The sequence below is a fragment of the Ahaetulla prasina genome, chromosome 4, assembly GCF_028640845.1.
Source record: "Ahaetulla prasina isolate Xishuangbanna chromosome 4, ASM2864084v1, whole genome shotgun sequence".
NCBI classification, from domain to species: Eukaryota; Metazoa; Chordata; class Lepidosauria; order Squamata; family Colubridae; genus Ahaetulla; species Ahaetulla prasina.
The window spans coordinates 37,085,949-37,106,860 of record NC_080542.1 but is presented as its reverse complement, the minus strand read 5'-3'; the positions used below and the strand labels follow the sequence as shown (position 1 = coordinate 37,106,860).

The 20,912-nt window shown below is 40.0% G+C and overlaps 1 protein-coding gene across 1 annotated transcript; it reads right to left on the bottom strand.

Annotated features, from left to right (window-relative positions):
- Positions 1 to 13,901: 13,901 nt before the first annotated feature.
- Positions 13,902 to 20,671, bottom strand: HOXB13 (homeobox B13). The gene is made up of 2 exons (XM_058182686.1): positions 19,975 to 20,671; positions 13,902 to 14,316 (listed from the first exon to the last, which is right to left on the bottom strand). Exons 1-2 carry the CDS (start codon positions 20,669 to 20,671, stop codon positions 14,030 to 14,032), a joined length of 984 nt encoding a protein of 327 aa, XP_058038669.1. The 3' UTR covers positions 13,902 to 14,029.
- Between the last annotated feature and the right edge of the window lie 241 nt (positions 20,672 to 20,912).

Genomic DNA, 20,912 nt, shown 5'->3' with positions numbered 1-20,912 from the left:
TTGAATTCAATCAGACTTATTCTAAATTAAATGAACATGACTGAAGCTGCCTACTTTATTGACAAAACGCTGAAACAAATGGTGGAGGGGATGAAAAAAAAAGCACACCTTGTGAATAGAATAATGGCATCCTTCAATCCTTTGATTATATAATTTATCTATTAATGAAGTACAATTCAGGATAATTTTAAGATAATATAAATTCAAGATATTCTTGCAAAAATGTAGGGAAACATGCATACACAGAGTGGCATATACTGAAGTACAATACTTCTTATTTCTTGCAGCCTAATTTTAATTCACTAGTATTTCTGTTTATGATATGCATTAACTCTCATTAGCAGTTCATACGAATACTTGCAAATAGACTCATACCGAAGAGAAAACACTGAAATGGAGTGGTAATGATAAAATATAGGACTATTGTTGTTTCACAGGTAAAGCCTACAACAGAAATGAATGAAAAATACTAATGAATCACTCTTTGTCATTTGCAATAAATGGCCAAGCATTTCTCACTATCAATTGTTTAGCAGAAGGCTGGGCGGAAAACCCAGATCTAAGGGTTTTGTACAAGGAAGGAATGTACTATAGTAGTTATATAGTAGGTTATATGTTTACATATTTATATTTTTTCGAATAGATATGTATGTGGAACGTTGTTTCTAAGATTAGAAAATATTTCTATTAGAGTTTCATTATTTATTATATTTTATTTTCTAAAAATTGTTTTCTCCCCCTTCAGAAAGATCATCAGCTTTTCAATAGTTTGGCTAAACTTTCATTCTTGCTACCCAAAAACTTCGGCCTCCAGATCTTTCCCAAGTTGATTCAAATGAACTGCTTCTAAGTAATGTTTATAGGTGATTCAGTTTTTGACTATCAAATCTAAACATTTAAATGTGCTCCTGAGAAGTTATCCAGGAGATTTGTGATTTCTGTTGCAAAGAAAATATTCTAGTTTAAATTGGCCACTTTTAAAAACAAAGCACTTTCCCCATTAAAAACTACCATAATTTATTTTCTTCTAATTTCAAGAATATTGAATTGCAGGAGAGGGTATGAGCTCTATTTAATTTTCACATTACATTGCAAGGAAAACAAATTAGATAAGGGTATGTATTAGATAAGGGTATGTATTATGTAAAGTAAGACAAATAAGTATAGATTGCTAAATGTGATTTAAAGGTTTGACAGAAGGAAACTTTTTGATACCATATTAGCCTTTTTAAAAGAAAAACTGAGCAGAATTATAAGCTCTTTTTGTTAACTTTATACTTGCTGTATTCAGTTCTACTCTTACAAATATAGTATCTCCTCACACAAAAGGATCTGTGTGAGGAGATACTACATTAAATAATCCTGAATATATATCCTGATACTATATTAAATAATCCTGAATAATACTATATTAAATAATCCTGAATTTCAATATAAAAATAATACCAAGGATGAAGAGGAAAGAAGAACGCCTATAAAAAGCACATGATTATGCTGGGAATCCCAAGCTCATTCAAATCATTATATGTAGGTTTCAGGCCCTTTCATTTCAAGATTTAATTTGTATTAATTATGAAGCCTAGAAAATTATTTTCTAGGGAATTATTTTGATATAAAATCTGACATTCACTCAATTCTTAGAAACCACCATATGAGGCATGGGAGGGAAAAAATTTGTTTATTATTGACAATTACTATTAACATCTCTAAGGAACACACAAAAAAGGGCATTTATTGAAGCCAAATATTTAAAGCAGCAATTGGTCAAATCCAGCCTATAAATTGCACAAAAATCCCACTGAAATCAATGAGACAAATTCTGACTACCTTATTTTCAAAGGTAACTAAGTTCTCCTAATTGGGGGGGGGGGCTGCTCACTTATCAGGTACTTTACAGTAAGTACCTGATTTGAATGTGAAAGGGTGCTGTCTACAGAGCCTGATTGTAGACTCTGCTCTCCCCCTTGTGACTCCCATTAAGTAAAAAGTTGATGATTTAGAAACTTTGCTGGAATAAGAAGGATATGACTAGCTCAGAAGTCAGATGGAGCAAGCTGAGCATATTTCGCCTTGAGAGGACTAGAGAATACAAGTGGGGATTTGATGTTGGGGAAGTTCAAGATCTGTCCTCTTTCAGCTTAGAATGAAGGTCAGTAATATGCTTCAATTATAAAAGATCAAATTGGGTGGGGGAAGCCTTTCTAAAACAGTGGTTTGACCATGGAACCATTTAGACAAGGGATGGGTCTTCTTGGCTGGATGCCTTCAAGTAGAAAGTAGGAGAGGTGCTGAGGTGCTTCCATTGGAATCCCTGTCTTGAGCCGTCTTGGCAAATCTGGTCTCAACCACTTACAGGATCTCAGGCAACCAACGTTTTCAAAGCTCCTCTTACAAACAGGAAAAACAATTTCTGAACCCTAAAGTGATTCCTTTAGGGAAGCAGCCAGCTATGGGGTCTGAATGAACAGGCAGCTTGAAAGTGTTCTGGCAAGGTTGAAAGCCTCCACAGAGAAGAACTGAAGCTGGGGGAGAGCAGAAAGGATATTTCGGCCCTTTACAGGTTTTTATTTGGATCACGGGTGCCTGTAGTTGTTGGCGTGTGCAAATAAGAGGGAGAATTGGGACAAACGCCAGCCTGGAAAAAATCCCACGGAAATTTCCTCCACTATTTTTCTCTTTAATAACGCAGAGCTACACGGATTTAGAGCAGACCCACTTTAAAAAAAAAAGTAATATCTAAATCACTACTAAAGTCTCCAGGATTTCTGCGGTCTATCCCGTACATAACTAAATGTGAATAGGGCTCATCTCCCCCCACACACCCCACCTTTAAACGAGCAGGCAAGTTTTCCATTTCTCTTTTTGGCTTTCCAGAAATTCCCTCGGAGGAAAGCAGCCTCTTTCGTTGAGTTTGCCGTAAACTCTACTCCACTCGCCTTTCTATTCATTACTGTACAACAGACTCTGTATATAATATAAACAAGGTTCAAATTTGCCATTTTGTTAGAAAACAGAGGGACTTTGCGCAATTAAAACCATTTTCTTGCGCAAGGGAGGTTTCCGCAGAAGAATTTCCCGGAGGCTCGTCCTTCAGTTGCTTAGCAATGATGCAGTGAATGAGACACCCCCTCCCCGTTTGTCGCAGGACAGGCGGTTCATAGCTCTCACTTACCATTCGCTTGGGGGAGGGAAGGAGAAGCAGGCAATTCTATAGCTCAAATGTTCTTGCATCATCTCGAACAATTCCTAGAGCCATTGCTTCACTTCCTCTTTGCTCTGGCGCCTCTGTCAGTAACAGTCTTGCTTGTATGTGCAATGTTATTTTTAGAAAAAGCCGGGTGGTTATATGTTTGCATTGATGAGAAGCTGGTGGCAAAGGAGGAAGATCACAGGACACCAACAACTCCCCCCCCCCACGTCAACCATCCCAAGAAACGGTCACTTTTCTATAAGTGTTCTCTCTAGGCACTTGCTGGAGGAGACGGAAGAGGGGAAGGGGTGTTATTAGTGGGTAGGGAGCGGGCAAGTAGGAGGATTTTAAGGTCAGTAGCAAAATTCTTGCCCACCTCCTCCCCGCTAATCAGTATAACCTTTTACGGTGTAGCCATGAACTTGGGACAAAGAAAAGGAAGGGAAGGGGGAGGAAGGAGGGCAGGCGAGCAATAAGATCATTCACTGTGGAAATGTTTGATTTCCCAAACACACAAATACCACAAGATTGCCACATAATGGAGGAACCTACATGGTAAAGAAGTTTGGTACAGATTCGGGAAGATTTAATCAAAGGCAGAACCTGAATTTAGACTTTTGGAGAGAACCCAAATATACTGGGGAAAAGAGAAAAGGTGATTTGGAGGCCATTGAGGTCAATTTCAACATAGACAATATTTAAAGCTGAGAAATGAAATCTGCAAGATAGGAATGAAAATTCCTAGAAGGAATGAATAAATGGAGATTTAGGCAGGACTTAGGGGTATGTATCTAGAGTGGATCCCAGCAGAATAGGGGCCCCAACACCTACTGCATGAATGCCATGCATATTGAACACAACACACATTGCCAACAAAGTTATAGGAAACTCTTCTAATAGAGTTCTACTGATACTGTTATTGGTTGGACTGTGTTTCTGTGTGTGCATGTGCAAGCCAAAAATACGTAAGTGTTTTGACATTGCTTGGGGAGGAAGGAGAAGCAGGCAATTCTATAGCTCAAATGTTCTTGCATCATCTCGAACAATTCCTAGAGCCATTGCTTCACTTCCTCTTTGCTCTGGCGCCTCTGTCAGTAACAGTCTTGCTTGTATGTGCAATGTTATTTTTAGAAAAAGCCGGGTGGTTATATGTTTGCATTGATGAGAAGCTGGTGGCAAAGGAGGAAGATCACAGGACACCAACAACTCCCCCCCCCCACGTCAACCATCCCAAGAAACGGTCACTTTTCTATAAGTGTTCTCTCTAGGCACTTGCTGGAGGAGACGGAAGAGGGGAAGGGGTGTTATTAGTGGGTAGGGAGCGGGCAAGTAGGAGGATTTTAAGGTCAGTAGCAAAATTCTTGCCCACCTCCTCCCCGCTAATCAGTATAACCTTTTACGGTGTAGCCATGAACTTGGGACAAAGAAAAGGAAGGGAAGGGGGAGGAAGGAGGGCAGGCGAGCAATAAGATCATTCACTGTGGAAATGTTTGATTTCCCAAACACACAAATACCACAAGATTGCCAAATAATGGAGGGGGGGAACCTACATGGTAAAGAAGTTTGGTACAGATTCGGGAAGATTTAATCAAAGGCAGAACCTGAATTTAGACTTTTGGAGAGAACCCAAATATACTGGGGAAAAGAGAAAAGGTGATTTGGAGACCATTGAGGTCAATTTCAACATAGACAATATTTAAAGCTGAGAAATGAAATCTGCAAGATAGGAATGAAAATTCCTAGAAGGAATGAATAAATGGAGATTTAGGCAGGACTTAGGGGTATGTATCTAGAGTGGATCCCAGCAGAATAGGGGCCCCAACACCTACTGCATGAATGCCATGCATATTGAACACAACACACATTGCCAACAAAGTTATAGGAAACTCTTCTAATAGAGTTCTACTGATACTGTTATTGGTTGGACTGTGTTTCTGTGTGTGTGCATGTGTGCAAGCCAAAAATACGTAAGTGTTTTGACATTGCTTGGGGGAGGGGAATCTGCTTTCTAATCTACAGCCCTGGGAATCTGGTCTCTCCTCCAAACACTCCAAAGTTGCATCAAACTAGTCTTTGGTCCATCAAATCCAGTTAGTAAAGTGCTGCCATTTGCACTCTAGGCAAAGGGGGCTAACATAAGTATGTTAAATGAAGTAAACAAGCAAAAAGAGATGATGACCAAAGCCAAGATCATAAGAGGTGGTGGCCACCATCCTAGGAATGGCAACTACAATATGATTAGGTTATTTCAGATTTTGAACCTACATATATAGGGAGATAGAAGCTCTTTTAAGTGGCAGTGTACAGCTAAATCAGTCCACTTAGGTTTGAGGGGAAAGGACTTCATTCTGCTCAGTTGGGTCCTGATCCTAGATCCTGTCTTTTTTAAATAATAGCAGCTTCAGCAGAGATTTTAGGGATACAAGGAAAGGAACTGAAGGGCCATCAAACATTTATTAAAGCCAAGCTCTCCCCTCCCTTCCCCTCTAAAGTATGTTTATTTGGTTGAGTTTCAGCTCTTGAACTTTCAGCAAATCTTCTAGCAAAATGCTCAGTGGCTGCAATGGTGCCATGACAGTTGGGGGGATAAAGTAACAGCAGTCTCTTACATAAAGGTAAAGGGCATTATTTGAACTTTATCTATGGTTATTGTTATTTGATTTTTTATTTATTTATTTAGAACATTTATATAGCTGCCCATTTCAAAAAAACATTATCTAAGAACCATAAAAATCATAAATATGTTCCATTCTCTCTCCAAAGTATTTTCTAAAAGCATACATAGAAAAAAGTAGGATAGAATAAAATGTGTGCAAAAGTTCTTATCTTTCTTTACAGCTATGACTCAGATCAAGTTGTGAACCTCTGTCTAAATCAGCTATTCAGTCAGCTCTACTAAAGTGTGTCCTACTCCTATGCCTAGATTTATTTCCTTGTCTTATAGATAGGAATTTATGTTTTTAAAAAGTTCAAAAAGGCTGTTGTACAGGCTAATCTGAGAAAGATATTCCATTTATTTCAGTTTAATATTTCAATAAGAATTATTTGTTTAGCAGTACATAATAAGGAAAAACTTTCTACCAAAAATATATTTGAATTAAAATTATGACTGTTTCTAGCATTTCAAAAAATATAATCCCAAAAGTTTGAGCAGTTCCATTTAAAATTAAAGCCTCTCTAAACTACAAATTAAAGAATAGAGATGATTACTGAAAAATTACTGGAAGTAATACTGGATTCATATAAGAACAGAGGAAGCTGCATAAGATTATATCAGGTTCACTGAAATGAAGGGCACAAAGCTTTGTAGAATATTTGATAAACTTTTTCTCTAGTTGGAGAAAAGAAGATAATACTTTTGGATTAAATTATTAGATAGATTTACTGATCATTCAAAGTTAGGCCTGAATAATGTTTAAGAGGGTGATAAAAACCCAGCCAATGCTGAGTAAACAAGCCACCCTTAAACCATAATGTTTATTAAAAGGCATGACTTGTGTGGACACAGCAATTGGGTTTTGTTATCCTAGTTTTAGCTTTTGCAAGGCTTGTGAATTTAGGGGTGGATTATAATTAGAGTAAATCCTATTGAGAGCAATAGGATAAATTTAGTTACACCCTGATTGATTTTAACAAGGCAAAAATAGTTCTTATTAAAACTAGCCAAATTGTGATGTACAAGATTACAAACTTTTTTGTTCTCTGAAACTTTTATCAAATTAGGTGGTATAAAAGCAGGGAATATGTCAATAAATAAATTCATACTTAAATGTCTAAGAGTTGCAGAAGTTGTCATAGATTATGGTATTACTTTTGTTATTTCTGTAGCTAAGGCAGTTTTCAAGCACATCCAGAAACTAATTGGGCAATTTCAAATATAAGAGTTAAAATAATATTTCACCCCTAAAAAAAAACTTTAGTTACTAGTATATTTAAGTTTTCTCTCCCACTCATACACACATTTCATGCTTGTGCCATGAAACTTACATGAATTCAATGTTCTCCTTTCCTTTTTTCCCCCCTCCCCTCCTCCTTTTAATTTTAAAGACTGGAATGTTAGCTCTTTCTCCGGAAACAACTGCAACAACTGCTGTTTTGCCATTGAACTTGACAATAAAAGAACTATTTTAGCCCCCCTTTTTTGTCCACACAGCTTTGTGTATTAGGACGTGGGAGGTCTCTACAAAACCTCACCCAGGAACATAAATTTGGGTGGAGGGCTAGAAGTTAAAAGGAAAAATCGGGATTAGTTAATGGGACATCTAAACAGGAACAGGGAAAGATAATTTTTGAATAGTACAAAATGGCTAAGAAGATGGTGAAGCACAGAGATAGTGACAAAAACACAAATGCCTTTTGTGTAAAAGGTATTTTGTCTGGAAGACAAATACCAGCTCTTCCCATGCTTTTGGTATAGGGGAAAGCATGAGTATGGTGTGTTTTGTTTCTTTCTAAGGCCTTAAAGAAGAATTTCAGGCATGCTTCCGCAAGCAGCAGGAAAGGTTTTTTATAGGTTTCCCTCCCCCACCTCAACATTTTGTAGCATTGGGAAAGTTGCTCTTGGCTCCTTCCCCCACTTCAGGTTCCCAAGTGAATCTGAATGAGAAAAGAGAAAGAGGGTGGGATGAGGAGGGGAGGGAAAGAAAAGATGGATCTATATGCATACCAATGTCTGTATTCCACAAGTAGGGAAGGTAAACAGCTGTCATTAAAGGCTGTGAGATTTATAGGAATGAGATGTATCATAATCTAAGTACTTTGGAAGAGGAAAAAGGAAGGAAGTGGAAGGACCTGTCTCATTTCAAGTCAAACAAGGGAGGAAGGAAGGAGGGAGGGAGGGAGGGAGGGAGGGAAGGAAGGAAGGAAGGAAGGAAGGAAGGAAGGAAGGAAGGAAGGAAGGAAGGAAGGAAGGAAGGCTGGCTTTGAGAAACTTTATCTCCAATAACATCAGTCTATAGTATCCCAAAATCAGAGAAAAAGATGTTACCAACATCTTTCTGAATTTGGTTTCCAAGAAACAAAGGGAAGTACACAATAAACATTTCACTAAATTCTATATAGCAACCTTTCTCAGATCTCAGTTTCTAATTCCCACTATACATAATGATTGAGTTAGCTTGTATGTTTACATCCATGGGGCAATGAACAAATCTTGCAAATATGCAGGCAATCAGAAAGAATTTACTTAGATGATATTTGTTGCTCTTTCAAATTAGAACATGGGATTTTTGTATGTGACACTAATACTGATAGAACACATTACAGAGAAAATTTAAATATGTAAATTTAGGGATGGATTATAATAGGATAAACTTAGTTACACCTTGATTATATTTTAATAAAGCAAAAATAGTTCTTATTAAAACTAGTCAAATTGTGTCATAGAAGATTACAAACTTTTTAGTAGTAGGCTACGTATTTACATAGACTTAAATATGTAGCCTCATTTAGTTAATTGCTATTGAACTCTGTGAGGCTAATCCCTTGTAAATGTGTTCAAGATTTTGCAGTATAAACTACTTTTCTTTAAGATCCTGAATTGTAATCAATCTTTAAAGATGAAATTTTATTTGTATAGATGGAAGAGAGAAAGTGCCTAGACAAAGATCAACACTTCCCTTGATTCATTAGGCTTCCTCTGAGATACTCCCAAATCTAACCCAGTAGGCTTTCTAGAATACTGTTACAATTCCCATTAATCCAGCATGTAGCATATTTAGAGGCACCAATTTATAAAGGCCAATCCCCCTGAAGTTAATATAGGGTGAGCTCTGCTGCAGCGTTAATTCCTGATTCTGAAATTAATTGGGCTTTAAAAGTAGAATTCGAACAGAGTTCGTCTGAAGAAGTGTGAGTAGAGGCACGCCTGACCGGCTGAACATTTGTCTCTGCACACGTCTCTCTGAACACAGAAAACGCGCTAGTAAAATCAAACTTAAACCCTTTTTAAGTCCAGATAATGAATAAATGGGTAATTTCGATCGCGGACTCGGTTTGCTAGTAGGATTGTTCGAATTTTATGCAAGGTATGGTAAAATTGTTATCGGCATTGGCTCGCTTGTTCAGTTCAACATAAGTAAATCCGATGCCCTGCCCTCCCTCCCCCCATTCTTCCCCTTGTGTTTTTGATGCGTGCCAGCCATTTTGTTCATCTGGTTCTTTTGGCAGCAATTAGAAAAAAACAACTAAACGGAGGTTGGTTTCTTCCAAATCCCCCATTTTCCGGGCTGCGAACAAAAGGCGAAGCCTCCTCCATTCGGCTTCAGGAATTCACCTTTTTAGAAGACTTGAGTCAGAGACGAAAAGGAGACTTGGGGAATGGACATTCAATGAATTGGAAATTGGGAAGGCAAACAATGAAGGTATTTTATTTTAGACAAGGTAATGGGGGTTGGTTTTGATTCGATTTGGAAGCAACTTAAATTGAAATAAACAATAACTCTCACGCATACAGAGGATGTCTCTCCCCTCCCCCCCCCAGTTTAAAATTGTGTGGATAGGTAAGTGATGTTGTATCTTCTTTAATGTATATAACGTCATCCACCTGAGTACATTTCTTGTTTACCTGGTTCAGAACTACATTAATCACATGAAGATCCCCGAAAGGTATTCATACAAGTTTATTGTAAAAAAAAAAAGAGAGAGAGACAAGAATACACATAACAGAGCTTACTGAACATGCAGTTTACTAATTTTCACTATTTTTAAGTTCAAAGTATAGCAGGGGCGAGCCTGGCTATTTAATTTCGATGTTTCATAAAATTAATAGCTGCAAATCAAGTTTGTCCTAATTTTTGTCCTAAATTCAGATCTACAAAATAGGAAAATTCAGCTTTTGGAGGGAATTTTTAATGATTTATTTAATCTGTCAAAACTGATCGGAAACACGAAAGGAAACATACGCGTAGAGTAGACTAACTTCATTAATGTGATAGGAACACATTAAGTAAAAGGAGTAAAAGAAAAAGAATGGGGAGGAGGGAAGAAAACACTGCCGACTGTGCTAAACCTCGCAACCGGAAGGTGGCGCTCATGACTTAATATTGAAAGCAAGCATCGTTTCCTTAACAAACCTTTGAAAACCACACCAATCAACATTGGCAGGACAAGCTATGTAAACAGGGAGCCAACCTCATGCTCACTAGCACTGATGTTGTTATCTAGTTGGGTAATGAAAAGTCTGAAAGTAAACAAGGTCAAAGAGCACCAAGGACTCCACAGCAATATATACTACATTTTCTTCTATGGGAAAACTCTTAATCTTATTTGGCTTTTAAGAACCTCTACTTCCCAGAGCAAGAGACCTGAGTCAAAGTTAAAACGACCTATCTGCTGGGAGTAAACCAAGTCCTGACTTCTAGAGTCAAAATTAAATCATCATTTAAAGTGGATGGAAAATTGTTCTCCCCTTGCCTTGCTACTGGACATAGCAAATATTGGTTGCAAAAGCATCTCTTAAGTAAGCTGTTGCCCACCAAACTTTCTTCCTTGCGTTCTCAGGGTGACATTTTTATTATGTGGGGCACAAGAGAAAGAGAGGAAATGTGGTCACAGATGGAGGGCCTTTGCAGAAGAGTCACAACTAGAGATCATCCCAAAGGGAATGGGGAGGAGGATATCCAGTATTCGCCGTATCCAAAATATATTGGCTCCTCCTATTTGCTCCTGCATCCCTCTTTTTAGATGGATTTAGTTAGGGTCAAGCCCTGGAAACGTGCATTAGCTGATTCCGGCAAGCCTGGGGAGAAATCTCTAGGTCTTTGGGTCGGAGGATCAACAGGCATATCATCATGTTCAATAAAATAAAGAATACGAATTCCCCGAGTTTAGAAGTACATATTGAGGAGTATGCAGGACCAGTTTGGTGTAGTGGTTAAGGCATCAAGAGGTGTTTGGATCCTGCCTTAGGCACAAAGATAGGTCGATGACCTTGGGTCAGTCACTTTCTGCCCCAGGAAGGAGGCAATAGCAAACCACATATATATATATGGGGAACTTGTCCAAGCAGTCTCCGAGACGACACCATTCAACTGAAGAAAAAAAAATATTGACGAAAAAATCCTGGCTTCCCTTGTTGGTAGTTTGCCCAAGTCCTTTGTTTTCTGTTTCAAGTGTAATTCTTCCCACCATATGGTTAAGGAGCATAACGGCGGAGTTTCCCTCGTCCCTTCCCTCACCTACCAAATAAGTAGGCACCGCAGTACACACAGCATATGCTACCGACTGTAAAATCCGAATCACTTGACAGGCGAAGTCATTTTAAAACGTCTAAGTGTCTTTTGGAGGCTTACGGAGCATCTCTGAGAGAGGGCATGGCACGAAAGAGCTATCCTTGAACTTGGGCCCCGTCGCCTTTTCTTTTGGCGATCGTCAACCTCTCGTTGAGACAACAACCCCCGGAGAGGGTGCGAACCAAGCTTGCTAGTTGAAGGGTGTGGTTATCAGCTCAGAGGGAAATAAATCGAGGCCCTAAAATAAAACCGGGACCTTTGTTTGAGGTTTATGATCGAGGCGCTGAGTGGGAGAAGAGGCGATCATTTGCCCTCGGCCTCTGTTACAGATTAAAAGGCCGAAGTTGGACCCTAACGAGGATCGACCACGTGGTCTGGGAAGTTTATAAACCGACGAGCCATTTCCATTCTGTTCTTTGAGTTTTTTAAAGTTTCTTCGGATAAAGAAAGGGCTGAAGAATAAAAGGCGGAAAGTTTCAAAATATTTAACACAGTCCTATATTTCTTTTCTCATGCATTTTGTATCACATATTTATTCGTTTTTAAGTATCGTTGATCATATTGTGTCAAATAATAAATACAGTACTGCTTATGCAATTTCTGTATTATTTTGGATAATGTACTATGCAATATAAAAATATATAAATAGACGATATACTTGCACATCTTCGCATTAGACTTTTCGGTTAGGCAACCTGCGGTCAGATATGTAGGGTGTCCTTTCCTATAGAATCATAATCGGTGTAAGCATCAAGAGATGTTTCTAAACACTTCTGCAAAATTAAAATTTTAGGAAAGATTTTCGTTTGTTTAGGGGTACTTTGAGGGCAGCACTTCACTCCCCTTTTCAGGCTCCTCCCACGGAATTTGGCTTGCTTCGGCGGGCGGGTGGTGGGTTCCAGTGGAAGTGCGGATATTCGAGGGCTAACCAAGCCTCATGCGCCACTTTGCATGGCAATTTCAAAATCTCAGCCTCCAGATCCAATATAAACAATAGATATTCGAAACGTAAATCTCCCTCGTTGTATTGACCAGAAAAAATCAGTTGCTCTGAATGGCCACTTCTTGGCGAACGATTTACAGCATCTTCCAGCGTCACTCAGCCGTTGTTGCGGCAATACAAAGCCTGCCTGTTGCCAAGGCAACTTGGAGACTCCATGTGGTCACCAGGAGACCACTCAATTGGAAGTTTTAGCGATGACATCATCGCTATTCTGTCGGCTCCGCGACCCTTTGAATGACGCCATAAAACCCCGTAAATCTCCACTAACGTGATGGAACCTGCTCCTTAGTCGCCGAATGCTTTTCTCCCCGACTTCTGAAGGCGCGTGGATTGCAAGGATCTCCCTTCCAGCTGTCTGAAGATCTGAGCAGACTTTCAAAGCAATAGGAAGCGTAAAAGTTGTACGATGCGGAACCCACGGCTTGCAAAAGCACGTACGCATGTTTCTGTGTCCCCTTTTTTAAATATATAGACAAAAATGTTATGATTCCAGAATGAATCTTCCAGGGCAAGATTTGAGCCCGAAACTATAGCAACAAAATTTACTTTGATGGATACCTCTAAGAGGGGATTAAAAACAATATGAAACATTAAAGATGGCTTTTCCTTCGGTATGCAATAACTTGTGTTTATTACATTGCAAATTCCCTCACGGCTTTTTTCAGTGTCTTCAAAGGCACTTTTAATTAGTTTTTGGTAGTATGCAAATACTGTATGAATCATCAACAAGAACAAAAGCTTCAGTCGGTGGTCAGTCCTCATATGCGGCACGAAGTCTTAAAATAAAATATATAATGGTAATTTTATAGTATAGGCAATTATCTGACCCCCTCCGTAAAACAGATTGTGCTAAGTAAGCTGATCATAGGTGAGTACACACACAGTATATATATATAGATAGCATAATATCGTAGTGTGTGTGTATACATACACTACAATATTACACAGATTAGAGATAACTATTCTTTCACCTCTGTTTTATATCTTCATTCAGCTAAGAGACGAATGGATCCCACAGCAAACGAGCCATCGAGGTCACTGAAAGTTTATTTTACATTCGGGTCGATTTTAGGCGATTTTCTTGGGTGCCTTTTCGCTACTTCCCCAACCCTCACCCCTTAAAGCAGCTCTGAATTATTGAATTTCAGACAAAGAAAGCAAGGTCGCAGAATAAAAGCCCTAAGGCACCTTCTTTTCAAGGAAAAGAAAGGAAAAATAATTGCACACGGTGTCTTCTCCTCTTCCTCCTCCCGCTCTTATAAAATCAGGAAAAGAACGAGGAGGGTATCGCTTGGTGTGTGTGTGTGTGTGTTTTTAAATCATCGGCTGTTCCCGCAGTGATTTAATTTAATTAATTTCTCGGGGGAAACAAAGCAGCAATAGCAACTATAATAATTAAAAATATATTATTAAGAACAAATTTAAAAGGTGACGAGAGATCAGCGCAGGTCCTCGATAGGGCCGTCGCCTCTTAGCAGAAGGCCTCGGAGAGTGGGGGCGGGAGACTTTGGAGGCCGCACGTGGGCGACCCCGCGGGAGTTCTTGCTCCCCCTGTTTTTTTCCTTTGCCTGTTTCCCTCCAGGCCACCTTCCTTCCTTCCTTCCTTCAAGAGGCGTCGTCGCCGCCTCCTCCACTACTGCTGCTGGCGGTGGCGTTTTTGACCTTGGCCACCACTTTCTTCTCCTTCACCCTCCGGTTCTGAAACCAGATGGTGATCTGTCTCTCGGTAAGGTTAGTGGCGGCGGAAATCTTCCTCCTCTTGTCCTTGGTGATGAACTTGCTGTTGGAATATTCCTTCTCCAGCTCTTTCAGCTGCCCTTTGCTGTAAGGGATTCGCTTCTTGCGGCCGCGTCGGAAGGTACAGCCCTCGGGGGGCGATTGACTTACAGCGTCTGTCCGGAGGGAAGAAAGAGAGAAGGGGGTTAAAGCAGCCGCGAGTGGAGGGGCAAGCAGGCAGATTGGCAGGCGCACATGTTCAGTAAAGCCTCCTCTTCTACGAGCTCTTTGTTAGCTGCTTCTCCGGGACCCCGGACAAGGCAGCGGTTGGTCGGAATATTTCTCTCCGCCCCACATGCTCACTGGTTTGTGTGTCCCCCCCACCCCACCCCACTTTCCCCTCTTCATCTTTCCTTATTTTCACATTCCATCCTCCAAGACCGGGGTGGAGAGTCTGGAATCCTGCTCCTTTTATATTAAATTTTCGTCAAAACATCTGCGCAAAATGCAGCAAGGCCTATAGCGTGAGCATTGGGGGAAACGAATATTTCGGCCTTTGCTTAGGAGGAATTTCTCTGCTCCCCCACCCACGTCCAAGTAATCAGTGTTACTTTCGATTATCCTATCATGTTATCCTCACAATAACCGCCCCACTCCCAAATTTTTCCAACCTTTTCTGTCCCCAGGCAAAGTAGCTCAATGCATATGTCCAGGCATAGGGGTTAATTTATTCTGATAATAATGAAAGAGCACTAAATCACAAAGGAATCCCAATTAGGTAGCATATTTGTTGGGGGCTCAAACCTTTGCAAGTGAATTGATTTGAAGCTAAGATCTGTTGTGAACCCAATTGGTTTCTCTAAGACCTTACTCCCAGGTAAAACTTTTAAAGCAGAATAAACCTTTAGGCTATTACTCAAGGTCACAGGCCTGTGTTTAAGCGATGCTATTGTACTCCCAGGGCGTTGGAGTTGTTAATTCATACAAATCTGCAGATACAAGTAATGGGGGCTGTACCTTATTAACGCAAACGTTAATAATAGATTCTTTTCTTGCACCAAATTACTGAATTTAAACAAAGCTATTCGAGCTGTGGTAATTGCTACTCAAGAAACTCAATACTTGTCCCTTGGTTCTTTGGAGAAAGAGTATATTGTAGCTAAGAATGCTATTAAACTGCTCCTCTTACTGAAATTCGAAGAAAAGAACCAAACATAAGAACAACACAGATCTTGGCCCAGGCAGATCATAGTGCTGTAACAAGGCAAATTCCATATCCAGGAATGTACAATTTTGCAGAGAACTAAATTAAAAATAATATAAATGTATATTTGGGAGAATCTTTTGACATTAAATATTGCAAAGCAAAACAATCTACATTGCAAAATAGTCCGCACTAGCTTACCCTTGTAAACTACCCAGACTGCACTTTTTAATCAAATACAAGAAAGAAAATAAACCCAAAATAAGAATTGTTTCTGTCACTGCAAGCTATGCACTCCTTTTAAAAAAGCACAACTGATGGGCAAAATCTAAATGTCTATGTGCTTAGGCAATGAGAAAACATTTTACTTAAAATTATTTTTGTTGATTTCAACCAATAAATATTATTTCAGATGTCTACTTCTAGTTATCATATTTTCATAGTTTATGCATGAAACAAATCAATACAGATCTGGACATTAATGTAAAATGATTCTAGGAATTTAGTTGTCACTTATATAAGTTAAAATGAAATGTATTATTACCATTGTATACACTTTAGTTCATTGACTGGATCTTCTAATCTATAACATGTGAACATGATATAAGGTATTTTTGTGAAAAGCATGAGTTCACATAATGAGTTAATTAAGTTAAATATCATTACTCATGCTTTTTACAATTAAAAATCAGAACTAACAAATTTTCTAAATTTCAGTATTTATCCTCTAAGCATGGTTACTCATTAGATTTTAAGTTGCTTTAAGTTGCATACAAATATTAGGCTTGACTAAAGCCTATAAGATGGAAGATTTGTTTGTATTCAAGGACTGCTTTTTTCTAATACATTTTTTCTTTTTACTCTCTAGAGTAGCTCTTTCTTGCAAATATATAGAGAAGCTGGCAAGTATACTGCACAGCAGTATGTGTTATGCTGAAATATTAATGCAGGATATAGATGCTTCTTGTAAGCTACATGTGGTGTGATGTATTAACAAAAAACAACACACATTTATGCAGTGTGAATTGTTGTGCATTACAGAATGCGAATAGCTTTTAATTTATTTAAAATTATGCAACTGTAAGTAACAATAATGAGAGCTGGTTTTGTGTAGTGGTTAAAGCACTAGGCTAGGAATTGGGAGATTTTAAGTACAAAGCCAACTGAATGACTTGGGCCAGTCACTCTCTCTCAGTCCTAAGAAGGAGGCAATGGCAAACCACTTCCAAAATCTTGCCAGGAAAACTTTAGGGACCTGTTCAGACAATCACCAGGAGTCCCCACTGACATGAAGGCACACACACACACACACAAAGACACCCCTCAACAAGTAACAATAACTGTATCAATATGTTTTAATAACTCAGTTGTGAGAGGGGAACTCAGTGATGTTTCCAAAGTAAGACTGTGGCAGAAGCCAGAATTGATGTATGGGAGAGGGATGGATTTTCAAATCACCTACAATCAATCAGAGGACCATCATAACAGAGTCCATCAGTTTACTACATTTTCAAGTAAGTAAAATAACACACTTACCATTTACGAAGTTTCTTCACTCCTCAGAAAATGAATAAGTTGAGTTTAAAATTACCTCATTCCACCACTGAGACCATAGCCATTAATAGAGAATGCTCTGCAAATGCCCCATTTAGCTAATCCCATTCCTTTTTGATGGATTTTTTAATGTCCAGTGCCCATTATTATATCCTTTATTTTTTCTGAAATAATAGATACAGTAAGTAATTTGAAATACTGAATCAAAGTAAGATATCACTGAAAAATGGCCAATTTTAAAATAAAAACTTTCAAAAAAATGTGATTTTGTGATCTCTGGAAAGGTGAACCATTAAGGTGTGAGCTATTGGTATATATTTGGTATATATTGGTATATATTGGTATATATTTGTAAAACATATTGTGACTTACAACTTTGATACATATTAAAAATTTGTTAATTTGTGAAACGTATAATTTTTACAACATAGTATTTTTATGTTTTATTCATCTTGAAATGTACTGGATAAGCTTAATAAAATTGTACTTATGTAAGTAATAAAAGTGAGAGAATTCAATATGAAATGATGGTATCAGCACACTGTATTTTTAAATATTGCCTGGGTAATATACTGGAATTCTTGTTGCTACTAAAATGAAATTAATACTATGGCTTAGAACAGATACCTATTAATAAAATACTGTTTCAAAGAATTGTCAATCTTAATTTAAATGTTAAGAAAGAATTTTCAACACTGAGCTCAAAAGAAACAGGGAAATTTCCTTCCCGACACTACATTTTGGGCAAACTGTTTCAAATGTGTGTATTGTTAATTAAAGCAGTGACAGTAAGTTTGATCTAATGATTAAAGTGCTAGATTACAATTGGGGAGACTTGAGTTCTAGTCCTGCTTTAGGCCCAGAATAATTTTGAGTCAGTCATTTTCTCTTAACCACAGCAAAAAGGCATGGATAAAAACTTTAAAAAAAAACCTGCCTAGACAACTACATGGATTTGTCCATAACATTCCAGGAGTCAATACTTATTTGAATGGGTGGGGGAGAAGCAACATGTTAAAGCATAAACTTTTTTAAAAACATAAAAATTAAGCAACATGGGAAAGAACATTATTGGATTTGTAATTGCTAGTCAGAGCAGCACTGAAAATAAACTGATTATCTTTCAAATAAAAATATTCACTTGCATTATGGATCATTTTTCCCCCTGGACACTCCCCCCACTCAAAAATATTGGGCTAGAGCTGGTAATAACCTTTTAAACATGAGCTGGGACAAATATATATTCTTAAACACTGACATTAGTAGAAAATCAATGCAGAGGTAATTTAAACAGAAGAATGTTAAAATTTAGAAGTATACAGAGATTTTTACAGGAAGATTTTTATTTTTGTTCTGTTTTGCTATCTTGCCCATTTCGGCTTGGGAGATAAGCTTCCAGAATAGCCAATAAAAATAACAAACTAACTTTTAAGCCAACACTTGCCTGGTGACTGTTGATTAGGGTTGCATGGAGAAACACATGTACTCCCTGAGAATTCTCACCAAAATTTTACAAGCTTAAACTGCCGGTAATGGCTTGATGGGTTGCAGCTATAAATTGTACTGGCCTGGCCTTGAGACAGCACTAAAAGTAGCAGGAAGAGGGAGGTCCCACAATCTCTTAAGGCTAAGTCGGACAGAACTTTAGCCCCCACCCACCCCCACCCACCCCCACCCACTTGTAGACCACAAAGAGAATCACAACACGGGGCAGGGGGATGTTTAGAGAGGCTACTCCTCAAATTCTCTCCCACCCCTTTTTTTCTTTTCATAAGAAAGATTGTCTGATCCAAGCTATCTTTAAAAAACTATTTAAGGTGCCCTTCCTCCCCCCCTTTTTTTTGGACACTCTTAAAATCAGACTGAGAAATAAAGGGGAAGGGGGAAGAAGACTCATCACATAAGGAAGGGGGAAATATTTTGCAGTCACAAAATCAAAAAACTCTCTAGGGGGTCTAGAGCATTATTATCTTCAGGCTACCATGCAGAATAGGGAGTTGGAGGGACAGTTTTCACAGGGAAAGTCTTGGCTGTTTTTTGAATTCTTAGTCTGAGCTATCTCCTTCATAAAGCTCTGGTGATTTAAGGAAATTCTGGTGGCAGGTGATGATGGGAGTTGTTCTCAAAAAAGGCACTAAGTTGGGAAAGGTTGTGCTGGGCAATATTGCAACCCAGTAGTTTTTACAGCCTCTCTTCTGTGGCATCAGTTATATGATGTATACCCAGCAATGCTTAAAAACCCAGCAGATCTTGGGAGGCTGGATCTCCAAAACTCCCTTTTCTCTTCCTTCCTGTGCAAATGGTTTGACAGTGTCCCCTTGGTGCAATGAATACTCCAACCTGCATGCCTCCATCTTAAATTTGGGCTAATCTCTGCTAGCAGATTAATAATATTGAGGCACTCTACCAAGAATTTTCTTAATCTGTTGAAAAGGGTTTGAAGCCACTCTTGTCATATCCATGCATTGGAAAACAAAATGAGTCATATTTTCAGGACAGCTGGCTCTTCAAATATTGATGAAGACTCAAGAGAAGACCAAAGGCATCCAAAGAGACACCAAGGAATGAAAAATATAAAATTCCAAAATATTACTTCTGCCTCTAGTTTGCAGGTCTTCTATACAGACAATATCTTAGGGCAAAGCCTACTAAATAAATATCAAATTGAAGTTTACCTGTCTTCAATTAAATTCTGTAGTGAAAACTTGTGTTCATGCTAAGAGGAAGGGCACCCTTTACTATCTCATAGAGACACTGGATTCATTCTGTGCCTCCATGAGATAGTACATCCTGACTGTTGCCAGCAATTGTCCTCCCCCTCCCCGGTTACCCAATCTGTGGGTAATTACCATGCAAATGTGTTACCTGAATTACTTTCCCCACATTTTTGCAAAACTACTACTCAGGACAAAAAACACACCCCTAACTGTAAAACTAGGTCTTCCAAGCGGAATCGACCCAAAACACTTTCCTGATGCTCCAGGACTAGTTCCTCAGCCCCTTCCCATCAACCACACCCCCCAAATGAGCTGCTAGAGTGCAGTGTGTTCTTTGCTCTCCAGGCACCAAGCTTTACCTGTAAAGGCAGTTTTCCAAAAGGGCCCTGGAGGGTTGGGCTCCTTGGGGCAACACACTTGGTTGTTCCAGCCCCCAGCCAAGGCCCAGGAGTCGTGGTAAGGATCGACGGGCAGGAGAGTTTCGTGCCTGGGGTCTCCTGGAGGTCCTCCGAGGGTCTGAACCACAGAAACGTCCAGGTAGCTGGTCATGGACTGATAAGGTCCAGCGTAGCCCGGGTAGAAAGCGAACTCAGCAGGGCGGGTCGTATAATCCTCTGGGGCGGGGGGCGCACTGGCTGCAGCCCCGCAAACCTCCAAGTACTTCTCGGCTGTGTAGGCGGCCTGGGGCGGGGCCGGACACGGCTTAAGGGCGCTGCGAGCCACTCGGTACGAATAGCAGCCGCCGCTTAAACAGCCGTAAGGGAAGGGCGAAGTGCTGCTGGCTGAAGGCGTCTGTGAGACGGCCGGACATGGGATGCACTGTTTGGCCAAAGAAGGTTCCCCGGAGCCGAAGGGAGGCAGGGGCCCATCCAGGGGCGCGTAACCGGAGGGGCCGTGCGCTGGGGGACTAGATGCGCCGCCCGCCCCGGCGAGAGGCGCGTTCCTGCAAGGGCCGCCGGCCGGGAAGGGAGGCAAGCTCAGCAACCCATCCAGGGTTTTGCCGGGAGCCTCGTCCAGGCTCCTCCGGGCTCCTCCGAAGGCTGCCTCGGGCTCCATCCAGAGTAAAGGGTGGCCGAAGGGCACATGGGCGGCTGCTGCTCGCCTCGCTCTGGCCGGGGAATGGAAGCGAGCTGGGCGCGAGGACTGGGAGGCGGGCAAGGCCGGAAGGACCGCTTTAAAAGGCTGGCTGCAACCGAAGGAGGGTCGCCCGGGCGCCCGACCGCAGCGCTTCTGCCCTCTCCCGCTCCCACCCGAAGCGGAGGACGTGGCTTCCCAGAACGGATCACTCATTGGCTGA

Excerpts from the sequence above, each read along its gene's own strand:
- HOXB13 (XM_058182686.1), bottom strand. The coding sequence starts at position 20,671 with ATGGAGCCCGAGGCAGCCTTCGGAGGAGCCCGGAGGAGCCTGGACGAG. Across the intron at positions 14,317-19,974 it reads TTGGAAAACTGCCTTTACAG|ACGCTGTAAGTCAATCGCCC; the intron begins GTAAAGCTTGGT and ends CCCTCCGGACAG.